At 43.4% G+C, this 17783-nt stretch overlaps 1 protein-coding gene across 2 annotated transcripts in view; it reads left to right on the plus strand.

Annotated features, from left to right (window-relative positions):
• f8 (coagulation factor VIII, procoagulant component) overlaps positions 1-17783 on the plus strand; it is a 36753-nt gene that overhangs the window by 7874 nt on the left and 11096 nt on the right. The window contains exons 5-25 of one of the 2 annotated variants that reach the window (XM_036970394.2): positions 471-647; positions 727-830; positions 999-1119; positions 1334-1595; positions 6129-6294; positions 6387-6474; positions 6730-6947; positions 7202-7352; positions 7471-7680; positions 7872-8761; positions 8813-9177; positions 9833-9998; positions 10320-10550; positions 10738-10966; positions 11143-11325; positions 11589-11705; positions 13258-13329; positions 13718-13803; positions 13986-14147; positions 14385-14529; positions 14785-14933. In XM_036970394.2, coding sequence (XP_036826289.1) covers positions 471-647; positions 727-830; positions 999-1119; positions 1334-1595; positions 6129-6294; positions 6387-6474; positions 6730-6947; positions 7202-7352; positions 7471-7680; positions 7872-8761; positions 8813-9177; positions 9833-9998; positions 10320-10550; positions 10738-10966; positions 11143-11325; positions 11589-11705; positions 13258-13329; positions 13718-13803; positions 13986-14147; positions 14385-14529; positions 14785-14933 — 4292 coding nt within the window. Of the gene's footprint in view, positions 1-470; positions 648-726; positions 831-998; positions 1120-1333; positions 1596-6128; positions 6295-6386; positions 6475-6729; positions 6948-7201; positions 7353-7470; positions 7681-7871; positions 9178-9832; positions 9999-10319; positions 10551-10737; positions 10967-11142; positions 11326-11588; positions 11706-13257; positions 13330-13717; positions 13804-13985; positions 14148-14384; positions 14530-14784; positions 14934-17783 lie in introns of both variants that reach the window. The other variant, XM_021583414.3, reaches the window with a different exon arrangement.

A 17783-nucleotide genomic window follows, 5' to 3' on the forward strand; every position in this document is an offset into this window, starting at 1 on the left:
GATCTCACACACCTTCCACAACTTTCTCTCTACGTATCACACTCCCCTTACAGTACAGTCAGACCCACTGTGACACATATCTGCCTGGTAAAGGAGGAAATGAATGTGGCTGCTGGACTCATAGCTGACTGGGACTTATTATGTGCTCTGCTCTCAGTCATACAGTGATCCTATCCTACCTAATGGAAAGACTATGTGAACAGAAGGAGGTCTGAATCATGTAAACGCCGTACTAAGTAGGGATTGTCAATAGTTTACTGCACATTATGAAGCTTAATACCCAGACTACCACATGGCCTGACTATTAAACAAATGAGTAATCTGACCAAATAAGTCATTTGAACAAATGAGTAATTTCACCAAATGCATAATTTCACCAAATGCGTAAATTCACCAAATGTACCCTGTGATATTCAGATCAATCAACTAATGTGTTATCTGTATTCTCTGCTTCCCTTGGGTTCTCACAGCTGCATTTACAGATAATGGAGTTCGGAAAAGCAGAGAGTTTATTCTGCTCTTTGCTGTTTTTGATGAGAGTAAGAGCTGGTACGGAGAGGTGGGGAGTTTCCGGGAAAGATTTAAGAAGGCCAGTGCAAGAAAACAGTACCACACTATCAATGGATACGTCAACTCAACTCTACCAGGTCAGGAGCTAGTTTAACATGTTACTGTATAGAGTCAACAGTTTAGTCCTGTTGTCAACTATGTTTGGTATGTGTGTAGGTCTGACGATGTGCCAGGGACGAGATCATGTGTTCTGGCATCTCATTGGAATGGAAACGTCTCCAGAGATCCACTCTATACAGTTCCAGGATCACACTCTGCAGGTACAGCAGATAATTCAAGTTTAAATCAGGGTTTACTTAAAGCTGTCAACAAATCATTACTAATTTCAGAAGGTTTTGACAATGAAGTTGTTATAAAACATTTGTAAGAATGTGTAACCAGTTCAGCAGCATTTCAGTCTGAGCCTAACTCTACCCTTGTCATTCCAGGTGATGGCCCACCGTAAGGTTACTGTGGAGATGACCCCTATGACCTTTACCACGGCGGAGATGAAGCCCAGCACTCAGGGGAAGTTCCTCATCAGCTGTCAGATCCAAGCAAACAGCCACGGTAAGAGTATGTTCTTGCAAAGTTGTGAAATAAAGTTTTGATAAATTTGAAAGTTCCCAATTTGATTTGACACTCCTGTGTGAGGTACCAGAGTGAGACTTATACATTTGAGCCCGAGTTGCATGAATAATTATGTTGTTGAGAATGTGCTCTAAGGTGTTCATAAGGTGTCTTATGAGGTGCTATAAGATGTCTTTGTATATTTTTGTTCCAGTGGGCATGAGTGCAGTCTTTGAGGTGGAGGACTGCCCAGAGCCTGTGACGGTGCCCGGTCCTGATGTGCGTCGGGTCCAGCAGTCTGAGAATGAGGAGGACTATGAATATGGAGATGACATGTTTGAGTTATTTGTGTTTAAGCCTGTGAAAAGTCGGGCTGTGGGGCGCTCTCGAGGGGGGAAGAACAAAGTCTGGGTCCATTACATTGCTGCTGAGGAGATCAGTTGGGATTACGCACCCCACCTCAGCCAGGGAGACAGGTACGAAACCTCACTTTAAGGAGACAGGTACAAAACCCCAACTCAGTTAAGGAGACATGTACGAAACCCCACCTCAGTTAAGGAGACAGGTACAAAACCCCACCTCAGTTAAGGAGCAAGGTACGAAATCCCACCTCAGTTAAGGAAACAGGTACAAAACGCCACCTCAGTTAAGGAGACAGGTATGAAACCCCACCTCAGTTAAGGAGACAGGTACAAAACCCCACCTTAGTTAAGGAGCAAGGTACGAAATCCCACCTCAGTTAAGGAAACAGGTACAAAACCCCACCTCAGTTAAGGAGACAGGTACAAAACCCCACCTTAGTTAAGGAGCAAGGTACGAAATCCCACCTCAGTTAAGGAGACAGGTATGAAACCCCACCTCAGTTAAGGAGACAGGTACGAAATCCCACCTCAGTTAAGGAGACAGGTGTGAAACCCCACCTCAGTTAAGGAGACAGGTACAAAACCCCACCTTAGTTAAGGAGACAGGTACGAGATCCCACCTCAGTTAAGGAAACAGGTACAAAACCCCACTTTAGTTAAGGAGCAAGGTACGAAATCCCACCTCAGATAAGGAAACAGGTACAAAACCCCACCTCAGTTAAGGAGACAGGTAAGAAACCCCACCTCAGTTAAGGAGACAGGTACAAAACCCCACCTTAGTTAAGGAGCAAGGTACGAAACCCCACCTCAGTTAAGGAGACAGGTATGAAACCCCACCTCAGTTAAGGAGACAGGTATGAAACCCCACATTAGTTAAGGAGACTGGTACGAAATCCCACCTCAGTTAAGGAAACAGGTACAAAACGCCACCTCAGTGAGGGAGACAGGTACAAAACTCCACCTCAGTGAGGGAGACAGGTACAATACCCCACCTCAGTTAAGGAGTCAGGTACGAAACCCCACCTCAGTTAAGGAAACAGGTACAAAACGCCACCTCAGTGAGGGAGACAGGTACAAAACTCCACCTCAGTGAGGGAGACAGGTACAATACCCCACCTCAGTTAAGGAGTCAGGTACGAAACCCCACCTCAGTTAAGGAGCTAGGTACAAAACCCCACCTCGGTGAGGGAGACAGGTACAAATAAAATTGTATTTGTTACATGCGCCGAATACAACAGGCGTAGAACTTACCGTGAAATGTTTACTTACAAGCCCTTAACCAACAATGCAGTTTAAGAAATAGAGTTAAGAAAATATTTACTGAATAAACTTAAGTAAAAAATGTAATAAAATTGGGGGTAGAAGCTGTTAAGGAGTCTTTTGGTCCTAGACTTGGCGCTCCGGTACTGCCTGCCCTGCGGTAGCAGAAAGAACAGTCTATGACTTGGGCGACTGGAGTCTTTGACAATTGTTTGGGTATGTCTCTGACACTGCCTAGTAATATGGGTCCTGGATGTCAGGAAACTTGGCTCCAGTGATGTACTGGGCCGTATGCACTACCCTCTGTAGCGCCTTACGGTCAGATACCGAGCAGTTGTACCAGGCGGTGATGCAACCGGTCAGGATGCTCTCGATGGTGCAGCTTTAGAACTTTTTCACTTTTTCAGGATCTGGGGAGCCATGTCAAATCTTTTCAGTCTCCTGAGGGGGAAAAGGTGTTGTCGTGCCCTCATCAAAATTGTCTTAGTGTGTTTGGACCATGGTACTTCGTTGGTGATGTGGACACCAAGGAACTTGAAACTCTCGACACTTCAGCCCTGTCAATGTTAATGGGGCCCTGTTCAGCCCTCCTTTTCCTATAGTCCACGATCAACTCCTTTGTCTTGCTCACATTGAGGGAGAGGTTGTTGTCCTGGCACCACACTGCCAGGTCTCTGACCTCCTCCCTATAGGCTGTCTCATCGTTGTCGGTGATCAGGCCTACCACTGTTGTGTCGTCAGTAAACTTAATGGTGATGTTGGAGGCGTGCCCGGCCACACAGTTGTGTCTGAACAGGGAGTACAGGAGGGGATGAGCACGCACCCCTGAGGGGCCCCAGTGTTGAGGATCAATATGGCAGATTTGTTGTTGCCTACCCTTGCCTACCCAAGTCCGGGATCCAGTTGCAGAGGGAGGTGTTTAGTCTCAGGGTCCTTAGCTTAGTGATGAGCTTTGTGGGTAATGTGGTGTTGAATGCTGAGCTGTAGTGAATGAACAGCATTTTCACATAGGTGTTCCTTTCATCCAGGTCGTAAAGAGCAGTGTGGAATGCGATTGAGATTGCATCATCTGTGGATCTGTTGGGGCGGTATGCAAGTTGGAGTGGGTTTAGGGTTTCCAGCATGATGGTGTTGTTGTGAGCCATGACCAGCCTTTCAAAGCACTTCATGGCTACCGGCGTGAGTGCTACGGGGCGGTAATCATTTAGGCAGGTTGCCTTCGCTTTCTTGGGCACATGCTGGTCTGTTTAAAACATGTAGGTATTACAGACTGGGTCAGGGAGAGGTTGAAAACGTCAGTGGAGACACCACACATGCTCTGAGTACACGTCCTGGTAATCCGTCTGGCCCCGCGGCTTTGTAAATGTTCACCTGTTTAAAAGTCCTGCTCACATCGGCTACGGAGAGCGTAATCACACAGTCGTCTGGAATAGCTGGTGCTCTCATGCATGCTTCAGTGTTTCTTGCCTTGAAGCGAGCATAAAACGCATTTAGCCCGTCTGGTAGGCTTGCGTCACTGGACAGCTATCGACTTGATTTCCCTTTGTGGTCCATAATAGATTTCAAGCCTTGCCACATCTGATGAGCGTCAGAGCTGGTGTAGTAAGATTCAATCTTACTCCTGTATTGATGCTTTGCCTGTTTGATGGTTCTTCTGAGGGCATGATTGGATTTCTTATATTAGTGTCCTGCTCCTTGAAAGCGGCAGCTCTGCCTTTAGCTCAGTGCAGATGTTGTAATCCATGGCTTCTGGTTGGGATATGTATGTGTGGTCACTGTGGCGACGACGTCGTTGATGCACTTATATTGATGAAACTGGTGACTGAGGTGGTATACTCCTCAATGCCATTGGATGAATCCTGGAAAATATTCTGGTCTGTGTTAGCAAAAACAGTGCTGTGGCGTCGCATCTGTGTCATCTGACCACTTCCGTACTGAGGGAGTCACTGTAACTTACTGCTTTAATTTTAGCATGTAAACAGGAATCAGGAGGATAGATTTATGGTCAGATTTGCCAAATGGAGGGGGTGGGAGAGCATGCTTCTCTGTGTGTGGTCTAGAATTTATTTTCCTCTTGTTGCACATGTGACATGCTGGTAGAAATGAGGTAAAACAGATTTAAGTTTACATTAAAGTCCCTGGACACTAGGAGCGTCGCTTCTGGATGAGCATGTTCTTGTGTGCTTATGGCTGAATACAGCTCGTTGAGTGCGGTCTTAGTGCCAGCATCGGTTTGTGGTGGTAAATAGATGGCTACGAATAATATAGATGAGAACTCTTTTGGTAGATCGTGTGGTCTACAGCTTATCATGAGGTATTCTACCTCAGGCGAGCAATACCTTGACACTTTAATATTAGACATCGCTCACCAGCAGTTATACGTCTTACCAGACGTAGCTGCTCTGTCCTGCCGATGCACGGAAAAGCCAGCCAGCTCTATACTATCCGTATCATTGTTGAGCCACATCTTGGTGAAACATAAGATATATACAGTTTTTTACTGTCCCATTGGTAGGATAGTCTTAATTGTCCAGTTTGTTTTCCAATGAATACATGTTGGCCAATAATACGGAGGGTAGTGGTGGTTTACCTACACTTCGGCAAACTCTTACAAGGCACCCCGCCTTCCACCCCCTTTTTCTCCGTCTTTTCTTCACACAAATTATGGGGATTTGGGCCTTGTCTCTACAAAGCAGTATATGCTTCACGTCGGCCTCATTAAAGAAAAAATATTTGTCCAGTTTAAGGTGAGTAATCGCTGTTCTAATGTCCAGCAGCTCTTTTCGGTCATAAGAGACGGAAGCAGCAACATTATGTACAAAATGAGTTACAAACAATGCAAAAAAAAAACATTATCACAAAACCCCACCTCAGTGAGCGAGACAGGTACAAAAACCCACCTCAGTGAGCGAGACAGGTACAATACCCCACCTCAGTGAGCGAGACAGGTACGAAACCCCACCTCAGTGAGCGAGACAGGTACGAAATCCCACCTCAGCCAGGGTGACAGGTAGGAAACCCCACCTCAGCCAGGGTGACAGGTAGGAGACCCCACCTCAACGAGGGAGACATGTACGAAATCACACCTCAGCCAGGGTGACAGGTAGGAAACCCCACCTCAGCCAGGGTGACAGGTAGGAAACCCCACCTCAGCCAGGGTGACAGGTAGGAAAGAGGGTACAGGGGCGACAGAGTGGGGTGAGAGAAAGGAAGACTGGGAGTGAAATGGAAAAAATAAGAGTTCAGATAGGAGGGAGGGAGGACCGAGAAAGGGAGAGGGTCAGAGAGAGTGTGTATAGCCAGAAAAAGACTAGGACAGGAAAGGGAGAGAGTTCATGATCCTAAAAATACTGATACTACCCTCCTACTACTGTCTCTGTGTTCCAGTCAACTGTTATCGGAATACTTTCCCAGGGGGCCTCATCAGCTGGGTCATGAATATAAGAAGGTGGTGTATGTAGAATACACTGACCAGACCTTCACCAAGAGGAAATCACCTGTTAAAAGACTGCTGGGACCACTGCTCAGAGGACAGGTGGACGAACACTTCCAGGTGTGTACCACAATCAACAAAACAAACAAGCAAAAAATATGTATCTGAATAGATAGTAAAGAAAGTAAAGATCATTCTAATTGTTTCTTCAGATAGTGTTCAAGAACCTGGCAAGTCGTCCTTTCAACATGTATCCAACCGGCCTCACCAGGATTTCTCCACTGAGGAAAACAGAGAACGGTAAGAACTGGCATTATGATAATATTACTGACTATGCATTTAGGTTTGGAATCATAAGTAAATCCTTTATGGAATAGTCATCATATCCGGTGTGTTAATATGTTGAGGTCTGGAGAAACTCATAAAACGTTTTATTAGTCTAATAGTCATTCTAATAGTCATAATAGTCATTCTGTTAGACTAATAAAATCTCTTAGTCATTCCTAAGTCATTAGTCATCAGTGTTCCCCCCGGTGTCTATGTGTGTGTGTGTAGAGGGTGAAAAAGACCTACGCTCCCTGGCTGTACCCCCCAACGGGACATATGGGTATGTGTGGAAACTAACAGCAGAGGATGGGCCCCTGGAGGGAGACCCCCAGTGTCTGACCCGTCTGTACCAGAGTACCATCAACCCTGAGAGAGATCTGGCCACTGGCCTCATAGGACCCCTCCTCATCTGCAAGAAGGACTCCATGGACACCAGGGGGCGGCTGGTGAGAATCGACACTTAATATGTCCATAATGACACACAGGGTTGGTTTTTCAGACACAGATTAAGTCTAGTCTTGGAATAAGAATAACTTTCATTGAAGAATAGAGATGTGTCCCTGAAACTGGCCCAATATGACATATCAGTGCATTATTTCTCTTGCAGCTTGATCAAGTCATACACTGATAACTTAGATGTTGTTGTTTGTAGCAGTGTGAGTTCTTGTGGTTATCATAACCTAAGATGTCCAACTTGCAGGTGGGCCCAGATAAAGTGAAGCAGTTGATGTTCGCTGTGTTTGATGAGAACAAGAGTTGGTACATCAATGACAACATTCAGAAGTACAGCAAAGACCCCTCCATGGTCAACCCTACAGACCCTGACTTCTACAACTCCAATGTCATCTACAGTAAGTAAGGTTTTCCTGCCTGGTTATCTTGGTTCTTGATGAAAGTGGTGACACATGTCTGCTCTGTCACCCTTTTTGTGTGCTATGTTTTTTATCTTGATCTCATTTTTGTTTACAGACGTGAACGGGATTATGTTCAACGAGCAGAGGGTCCAGGTGTGTAAGGATGACGTGACCTTCTGGCACCTGTCCAACGTGGGGACGCAGAGCGACTTCTTGTCCGTCTACTTCACAGGAAACCCCTTCATGAAGGACAATGTGTACGAGTCCGTCCTCACACTCTTCCCAATGTCCGGGGAGACCGTTACCATGGAGTCTCAGCTAATCGGTAAGGTCAAAGGTCAAATGATCCTACTGCAGTTGTATTCAGTAGGCATCAAATGGAAGAACATATTTTAAACAGGGAGGTGCTACAGGTCCATTAAGAACACAGGTTTTCACTACGGTGCGTCCTACTAAAACCTGACCCTGAGAGGTGTTTTCTGGAGCGTTGTGAGCTGATGTTTTTTTCATCCTAAGGTGAGTGGGAGATCAGTGCGTTCGACAGCCGCCTGAAAAGCCGTGGCATGAGCGCCCGTTACTCCGTCCTGTCTTGTAACATTGAACTGCTGGTGGACAACGAAGATGTAGAGTATGGCCTGGAGGACGTCCTGCCTGACTACGTAGACCACTTCTTCAAACCCAGATCCCTCCACCCCCAGCCACAGAACAGGACCGTAGCTGTCAGAGTCTGCAGGAAGCAACCTGGCTTAAACCAGAACACAACAACACCGCAAACAGGAAATGACACAGATAACGAAGTCGCCATCGGAGAATCAGGGGACCACGGGTCTGATAACAATGTCACATTTAAGGCAGGGGACCAGAGGTCAATTTGTGAGGTCAGGTATGTGACGGTGTCGTCTGCTGATGAGGAGGCCAACCTGCTTTCCCAGGGAGGGATCCCCACAGATGTTCTGGAGCAACTGGAGAAGGATGGGGAGTGGAAGGCTTCAGAGAACCAGGAGGGAGGGGACCTGGGTGGGGAGCAGGGGGGGAACGGGAGACAGAGACGCCAGGCCGAGTTGGAGGGTGGAGAGAATGGAGAGCGCAACAAGCTGGTGGATAACTGTGAGGAGGAGGTGCTGAAGGAGTGGAAGGGTCGGGTGTATGGGGAGGCACTAGAGCAGGAGCAGAGAGAGGAGCAGAAGGTGGAGGTGTTGGATCAGCAGGAGGAGCAGGAAGCACAGGGTGAGGGGTTCTTAAAGGTGCAGGAGCAGAGGGAGAGGCAAAAGGGGGAGCTGGATCGAGATTCACATCCCCTAACCACCAATCATGCAGATAAGGACCCTCTACTCTTGGAGTTAGACGGATGGATGGATCTAGACCCCCTGAACAAAACTTTGGAAGCTCTCCCGGATCAGCTGAAGGTGCAGCAGCAGAGGGAGGAGCAGAAGGTGGAGGTGTTGGATCAGCTGAAGGTGCAGCAGCAGAGGGAGGAGCAGAAGGTGGAGGTGTTGGATCAGCTGAAGGTGGAGGAGCAGAAAGCTGGGGATGTGCATCCCCTAAGCAACAACACTCACACAGAGCTGGACACACCTCTACTGGATTTGTTGGATCTAGACTTCTCCAATGTCTCCAATGACAACAAAACGGCTCCCAGGAACGCAGTGTCTCTGGAGTATGATGACTATAGTGAGGAAGACACTGGGACAGCCTACATAGGGACAGAGGACAACCTGGACCTGAGGACCACAGATGGACAATACCGCAGCTACTACATCGCTGCACAGGAGATCACATGGGACTATGGGATCAGGAAACCACATCAGCTCATAAAAACAAGGTAGTGTTTGGCTTTTGTAAGTATCTGGTTTCTTGGACACTTATGCTTAGTCTTTGGGGAGCACTTCAATGGAGAATCTCAATTGAATATGCTCTTTAGTCCAGAACTAGGCTTAATCTGTGTTTGGCCCCATCTCTTTGACTATTCATTTTAGATAGATTTCTAAATAAATCCGGTTTCTGATTGATCAGCTCAGTTTAAAAGTAAAGGAAAAGCTGCTCTCTAGTAGCTCCAATGCAATCATATATTTACCAACGTTTCAACGGCAAGCTGTCTTTTATCAGGGTATTGATTAACGGGAAGCGGTCTTTTATTAGGATATTGATCAACGACAAGCTGTCTTTTATTAGGATATTGATCAACGGAAAGCTGTCTTTTATCAGGGTATTGATCAACGGCAAGCTGTCTTTTATCAGGGTATTGATCAACGGCAAGCTGTCTTTTATCAGGGTATTGATTAACGACAAGCTGTCTTTTATCAGGGTATTGGTTAACTGCAAGCTGTCTTTTATCAGGGTATTGATTAACGGCAAGCTGTCTTTTATCAGGGTATTGATTAACGCAAGCTGTCTTTTATTAGGGTATTGATTAACGGCAAGCTGTCTTTTATCAGGGTATTGATCAGCTAATCAACTGTCAACTGTTCACTCCCCAGAGAGAGGCGTAGGGGAATGAGGAAGTTCCTGGCGGAATATAAGAAGGTGGTGTTCAGGGCCTTCAGTGATAGAGACTTCCAGATCCCCGTCACCAGAGGAGAGCTGCAGGAACATCTGGGACTCATGGGCCCTATCATTAAAGCTGAGGTCAACGACCTCCTTACCGTGAGTGGAGATCAATGATCATCTTATTAATTCACAGATGTTTCAAATCAATTCATATTTTAGTGGCCTTAGCTCAACTACTACTAACCTCGTCAAGGTGTTTCGGAGTTCTTGGTGTAGTGGCTAAGGTTCTGGACAGTTGCAGGAACCCTGGTTTTAATCCCGGTTGTGTTACCCCCTGAATTCACTGCAATATTATTTTCATGGCATCTCATCAGATTCTGTGTGTTCTGCTGTTAAACATTCACCCGATCTTAATCTTGATCCTGTTTTTAATCTTGATCCTGATCTTGATCTTGATCCTGATCTTGATCTTGACAGGTGACCTTCAAGAACATGGCGTCCAGGCCGTACTCCCTGCACCTTCATGGGGTGTATGATAAGAGCCAGGGTGATGGTCAGTCCTCCGGGGCTGGGGTGGCGGGGGTCCCTGGGGAGGCGGTCCAGCCTGGAGAGGTCAGGGTCTACACCTGGAGGATCACCAGGAAGCAGGGGCCCACCGCTGCAGAGTTTGACTGTAAGGCCGGGGCCTACTATTCTACACAGAATAAGGCAGGTGGCACTGTCAACACTTACTGTATATTACAAAGCTAGCTCATAGTTAGGCCTCATAAGTGTCTTTTATTTTCCTTAGATAGCTTATCAGTGTTTTGACATGCTTTTCCCTGCATGCACGTATTGTTCTGGCGTGGCGTATTTGACTGTGTGGCTTTGTGTTCTGTTCTCACCCCTGCAACAGGAGAAGGACCTCCACTCTGGTCTGATTGGCCCCTTAGTAATCTGTAAACCAGGCACCCTCCACCCCCAACTGAATCTACAGCCCAACCTACAGGAGTACGCCCTCCTCTTCCACACCTTCGACGAGACCAAGAGCTGGTACCTGGACGAGAACATCCGTCGGTACTGCACCCCACCCTGCCAGGCCCAGAAAGATGACCCCTGGTTTCAGCTCAGCAACAAGTTCGCAGGTACAGTAGAGTTATTCAGACTCCCTCCTAATGTCAATAATAGTTTCATGATAAATTTATAAAAATTGATTTCTAGTGAATTTCTCTGTTTGTTTAGGTTCATACTCATACAGTATCTGATCGATTGTTTGTGTTTGAGATTACTTTATCTGGAAAATCTTTCCATGTTACCTTAGCCATAAACGGCTACGTGGCAGAGACACTTCCTGGTCTGATGGTTGCCCAGCACCAGCAAGTCAGGTGGCACCTGCTGAACGTCGGGGGTGACGGGGAGTATCACACCGCCCACTTCCACGGTCTGCCCTTCAGCATTCACAAGGAGCAGGAGCATCGCATGGGGGTGTACAACCTCTATCCTGGTAAACACACACACTAAGAAACACACACACAACCACACAACCACAGTTACCACACACACACACAACCACACAACCACAGTTACCACACGCACACGCACGCACACACACACACACACACACACACACACACACACACACACACACACACACACACACACACACACACACACACACACACACACACACACACACACACACACAATAAAATAATAGTCAATCAAGAATGTCACCTGTCACACCTTGGTCTCTGCCCCCCTCTCCAGGTGTGTTTGGAACAGTGGAGATGAGGCCGGCCACGGTGGGGACCTGGATGGTGGAGTGTACAGTAGGAGAGCACCAGCTGGCCGGCATGAGGGCTAAACTACTGGTCTACAACCCACGTAAGTAGCCTACCACACCTCACAACCCATGTAGGAACCACAAATCCCAACTTATGTAGGTACCACAACTCCCAATTTATGTAGGTACCACAACTCCCAACTTATGTAGGTACCACAACTCCCAACTTATGTAGGTACCACAACTCCCAACTTATGTAGGTACCACATCTCCCAACTTATGTAAGTACCATATCTCCCAACTTATGTAGGTACCCCAACTCCCAACTTATGTAAGTACCCTAACTCCCAACTTACAGTATGTAGGTACCACAACTCCCAACTTATGTATATACTACAACTCCCAACTTATGTATATACTACAACTCCCAACTTATGTAGGTACCACATCTCCCAACTTATGTAGGTACCACAACTCCCAACTTATGTAGGTACCACAACTCCCAACTTATGTAGATACTACAACTCCCAACTTATGTATATACTACAACTCCCAACTTATGTAGGTACCACATCTCCCAACTTATGTAGGTACCACATCTCCCAACTTATGTAGGTACCACAACTCCCAACTTATGTAGGTACCACAACTCCCAACTTATGTAGATACTACAACTCCCAACTTATGTAGATACTACAACTCCCAACTTATGTAGATACCACAACTCCCAACTTATGTAGAGACCACAACTCCAAAATTATGTAGATACCACAACTCCCAACTTATGTAGATACCACAACTCCCAACTTATGTAGATACCACAACTCCCATTTGTGTAGAGACCACAACTCACAATTTATGTAGATACCACAACTCCCAACTTATGTAGATACCACAACTCCTAACTTATGTAGATACCACAACTCCCAACTTATGTAGATACCACAACTCCCAACTTATGTAGATACCACAACTCCCAACTTATGTAGAGACCACAACTCCCAACTTATGTAGAGACCACAACTCCCAACTTATGTAGATACCACAACTCCCAACTTATGTAGATACCACAACTCCCAACTTATGTAGATACCACAACTCCCAACTTATGTAGATACCACAACTCCCAACTTATGTAGAGACCACAACTCACAACTTATGTAGGTACCACAACTCACAACTTATGTAGATACCACAACTCACAACTTATGTAGATACCACAACTCACAACTTATGTAGATACCACAACTCCCAACTTATGTAGGTACCACAACTCCCAACTTATGTAGGTACCACAACTCCCAACTTATGTAGGTACCACATCTCCCAACTTATGTAGGTACCACATCTCCCAACTTATGTAGGTACCACAACTCACAACTTATGTAGATACCACAACTCCCAACTTATGTAGGTACCACATCTCCCAACTTATGTAGGTACCACAACTCACAACTTATGTAGATACCACATCTCCCAACATATGTAGGTACCACACATAGTTACCTCACAAGAGCCTTACTCAGTAGACTGAAGAGACAGAAGTGTGAAATGTGTTCTTTGAAATGTCTTAGAATGACATTGTTGGCTATTCTTTTGTGAAATGTGGACAATAGAAATAATGGAATGTAATTTCCTGTGATTGCCTGGCAGGATGCATCCAGCCTCTGGGGTTGAGGTCAGGAAGAATAGACGATTCCCAGATCACTGCATCAGACCACATAGGTAAGCAAGCTTCAGCAATGCAAGAATGTAACCACAAGAATGTTACTACACACCTCTCAATCATTATAGCTGATGTGTGGTGAGCGTTTTGACAGAAAAAAGTTTACCATGCATTACCTTAGGGTGTTTCACATCGGTGGTAGAACAGGTGAGTTTCCCTCCTTACTATGGAAAAGCGTTGTGTAAATCCAATAAATTATTATTATTAATTATTAAGTTATTTCACGTCAGAAAGTAGGCTCGTACACAGTAAACGCATAAGTGAGCCTCTAGAATGGAGAAATATTGCCGTGATGAATCAGTGACTTACTGTTTATGAAAACTTTACTCTGTGTTAGGCCTGCATACAGTTAGCCAGTGTGATTGAATGCATATATGTGTTTTCCAGGTAACTGGGAGGCCAGGCTGGCAAGGCTGGAGCTATCTGGTTCTGTCAACGCCTGGATGGGCGCGGATCAGAAATCATGGATCCAGGTTCAACAATAAAATTCCTGTTCTCCTGTGAAAGATCTTGTAGATTGAAATGCCCTCTGATTTAGCTGCCCAATTATACTCATGAGAAAAATTGGAATTGGGATTTCAGTTCACTTCCTGAATTGACTGAATTGAAATGGAACTGGCCCCAACCCTGGTCTCCTGTTATGTCTTATATGCAGGTGGACCTCCAAAGACCCACACTGATCCATGGGATCCAGACCCAGGGTGCAAGAGCCTCTCTGGGCCTGAAGGACTACTTCATCATGTACTTCACCCTCTCCTACAGCCTAGACCAGGAGACCTGGACTAACTACAGGGGGAACAGCACCACACCAACTTACGTCAGTACCTTACATGTACCTTAACCATCTGTACCAGTACCTACTGGCTAGTACTGTACCCACAAAGCATGAGCTTAATTGTTTACCATACAAACCAGCAGTCAGAGAGCAGATGCATTTATCTTTTTGTTACTGTAAATGTCATCAATGCCTAAAATATCTCAGGGTAGTTCTATGCAATACTACCATGCTACCTCTTGTACTTACTGTTAATGATATAACTTTTGTTTAATTCAGATATTTAACGGTAATCTGGATGGCTCCAAGGTGAAGGAGAACCATCTGTCTCCCCCCATCCTGGGGCGCTACATCAGACTGCAGCCTGTCACCATCCAGAGGAACCCTGCTCTTCGCATGGAGCTGCTGGGCTGTGACGTCAACAGTGAGTCCCTGTGGCAGTTAGGAACACCTTTGTAACAGTTTGTAACAGCTCAGATCACATTTAGTGGTGGTGTATGTTGTGATTAGATGTTGTAGCTGAGGTTGAGAGGTACATAATCAGGTAGTCCGTGATCGGGGTCAGGGGCCGGGGGAAGGGAGGAGGTGCAGGGACGGACAGATCTCAGGTGCTGGTGAATAGAATCCCTGAGAGAAGGAAGAAGGGAAATAAAAATGTCTGTCTGTCTGTCTGTCTCAGGCTGCTCCTTCCCCCTGGGTCTCCAGAGGAGGTTGGTTCCAGACAGCAGCTTCAGAGCCTCCTCCTTCCTACAGACTTGGAGGCTCTCCTGGGGCCCCGCCCTCGCACGCCTCCACCAGGATGGCAGCGCCAATGCATGGCGCCCCAAGGTACACACACACATATACAACAACACATAAGCTCACAAGAAACACACACACAAAGTCAAACCACACACACCTTCACCTCCCTCTGTTACCGGCACTTCTATTTTTTCATGATGTGTCAAGTCTCTCTCTCTCTCTCTCTCTCTCTCTCTCTCTCTCTCTTATCGCTCTCTCTCTCTCTCTCTCAATTCAATTAAATTCAAAGTGGCTTTATTGGGAAACGTGTTTACATTGCCAAAGCAAGTGAAATAAACAATAAACAAAGTGAGAAGAATTTAACAGTAAATATTGCACTCAAAAAGGTTTAAAAAATATTTCAAGTATTATATTATCAGTTATATAGCAGATATGATCAGTTATATAGCAGATATGATCAGTTATATAGCAGATATGATCAGTTATATAGCAGATATTATCAGTTATATAGCAGATATTATCAGTTATATAGCAGATATTATCAGTTATATAGCAGATATGATCAGTTATATAGCAGATATTATCAGTTATATAGCAGATATTATCAGTTATATAGCAGATATGATCAGTTATATAGCAGATATTATCAGTTATATAGCAGATATTATCAGTTATATAGCAGATATTATCAGTTATATAGCAGATATTATCAGTTATATAGCATATATTATCAGTTATATAGCAGATATGGTCAGTTATATAGCAGATATTATCAGTTATATAGCAGATATGGTCAGTTATATACCAGATATTATCAGTTATATAGCAGATATTATCAGTTATATACCAGATATGGTCAGTTATATAGCAGATATTATCAGTTATATAGCAGATATGGTCAGTTATATACCAGATATTATCAGTTATATAGCAGATATGATCAGTTATATACCATATATGATCAGTTATATACCAGATATGGTCAGTTATATACCAGATATTATCAGTTATATAGCAGATATGGTCAGTTATATACCAGATATGGTCAGTTATATACCAGATATGATCAGTTATATACCATATATGATCAGTTATATTGCAGATATTATCAGTTATATACCAGATATTATCAGTTATATACCATATATTATCAGTTATATACCAGATATGGTCAGTTATATACCAGATATGGTCAGTTATATACCATATATTATCAGTTATATACCATATATGATCAGTTATATACCAGATATGATCAGTTATATACCAGATATGGTCAGTTATATACCAGATATGATCAGTTATATACCAGATATGATCAGTTATATACCAGATATGATCAGTTATATACCAGATATGATCAGTTATATAGCAGATATGGTCAGTTATATACCAGATATTATCAGTTATATACCAGATATTATCAGTTATATACCAGATATGATCAGTTATATACCAGATATGGTCAGTTATATACCAGATATGATCAGTTATATACCAGATATGATCAGTTATATACCAGATATGATCAGTTATATACCAGATATGATCAGTTATATACCAGATATGGTCAGTTATATAGCAGATATTATCAGTTATATACCAGATATTATCAGTTATATACCAGATACGATCAGTTATATACCAGATATGATCAGTTATATACCAGATATGATCAGTTATATACCAGATATGATCAGTTATATAGCAGATATGGTCAGTTATATACCAGATATTATCAGTTATATAGCAGATATTATCAGTTATATACCAGATATTATCAGTTATATAGCAGATATGATCAGTTATATAGCAGATATGATCAGTTATATACCAGATATGATCAGTTATATAGCAGATATGGTCAGTTATATACCAGATATTATCAGTTATATAGCAGATATGATCAGTTATATAGCAGATATGATCAGTTATATACCAGATATGATCAGTTATATACCAGATATGGTCAGTTATATACCAGATATGGTCAGTTATATACCAGATATTATCAGTTATATAGCAGATATTATCAGTTATATAGCAGATATGATCAGTTATATACCATATATGATCAGTTATATAGCAGATATGGTCAGTTATATACCAGATATTATCAGTTATATAGCAGATATTATCAGTTATATAGCAGATATGATCAGTTATATACCAGATATGATCAGTTATATAGCAGATATGATCAGTTATATAGCAGATATGATCAGTTATATACCAGATATGATCAGTTATATACCAGATATGGTCAGTTATATACCAGATATGGTCAGTTATATACCAGATATGGTCAGTTATATACCAGATATGGTCAGTTATATAGCAGATATGGTCAGTTATATAGCAGATATGATCAGTTATATACCAGATATGGTCAGTTATATAGCAGATATGATCAGTTATATAGCAGATATTATCAGTTATATACTAGATATGATCAGTTATATAGCAGATATGATCAGTTATATAGCAGATATTATCAGTTATATACCAGATATTATCAGTTATATAGCAGATATGGTCAGTTATATAGCAGATATGGTCAGTTATATAGCAGATATTATCAGTTATATACCAGATATGGTCAGTTATATAGCAGATATTATCAGTTATATAGCAGATATTATCAGTTATATAGCAGATATGGTCAGTTATATACCAGATGTTATCAGTTATATAGCAGATATGATCAGTTATATAGCAGATATGGTCAGTTATATAGCAGATATTATCAGTTATATACCAGATATGGTCAGTTATATAGCAGATATTATCAGTTATATACCAGATATTATCAGTTATATAGCAGATATGGTCAGTTATATACCAGATGTTATCAGTTATATAGCAGATATGATCAGTTATATACCATATATGATCAGTTATATACCAGATATGGTCAGTTATATACCAGATATTATC

Source organism: Oncorhynchus mykiss, chromosome 25 (assembly GCF_057628025.1).
Source record: "Oncorhynchus mykiss isolate SJ-2025 chromosome 25, ASM5762802v1, whole genome shotgun sequence".
Classification (NCBI taxonomy): Eukaryota; Metazoa; Chordata; class Actinopteri; order Salmoniformes; family Salmonidae; genus Oncorhynchus; species Oncorhynchus mykiss.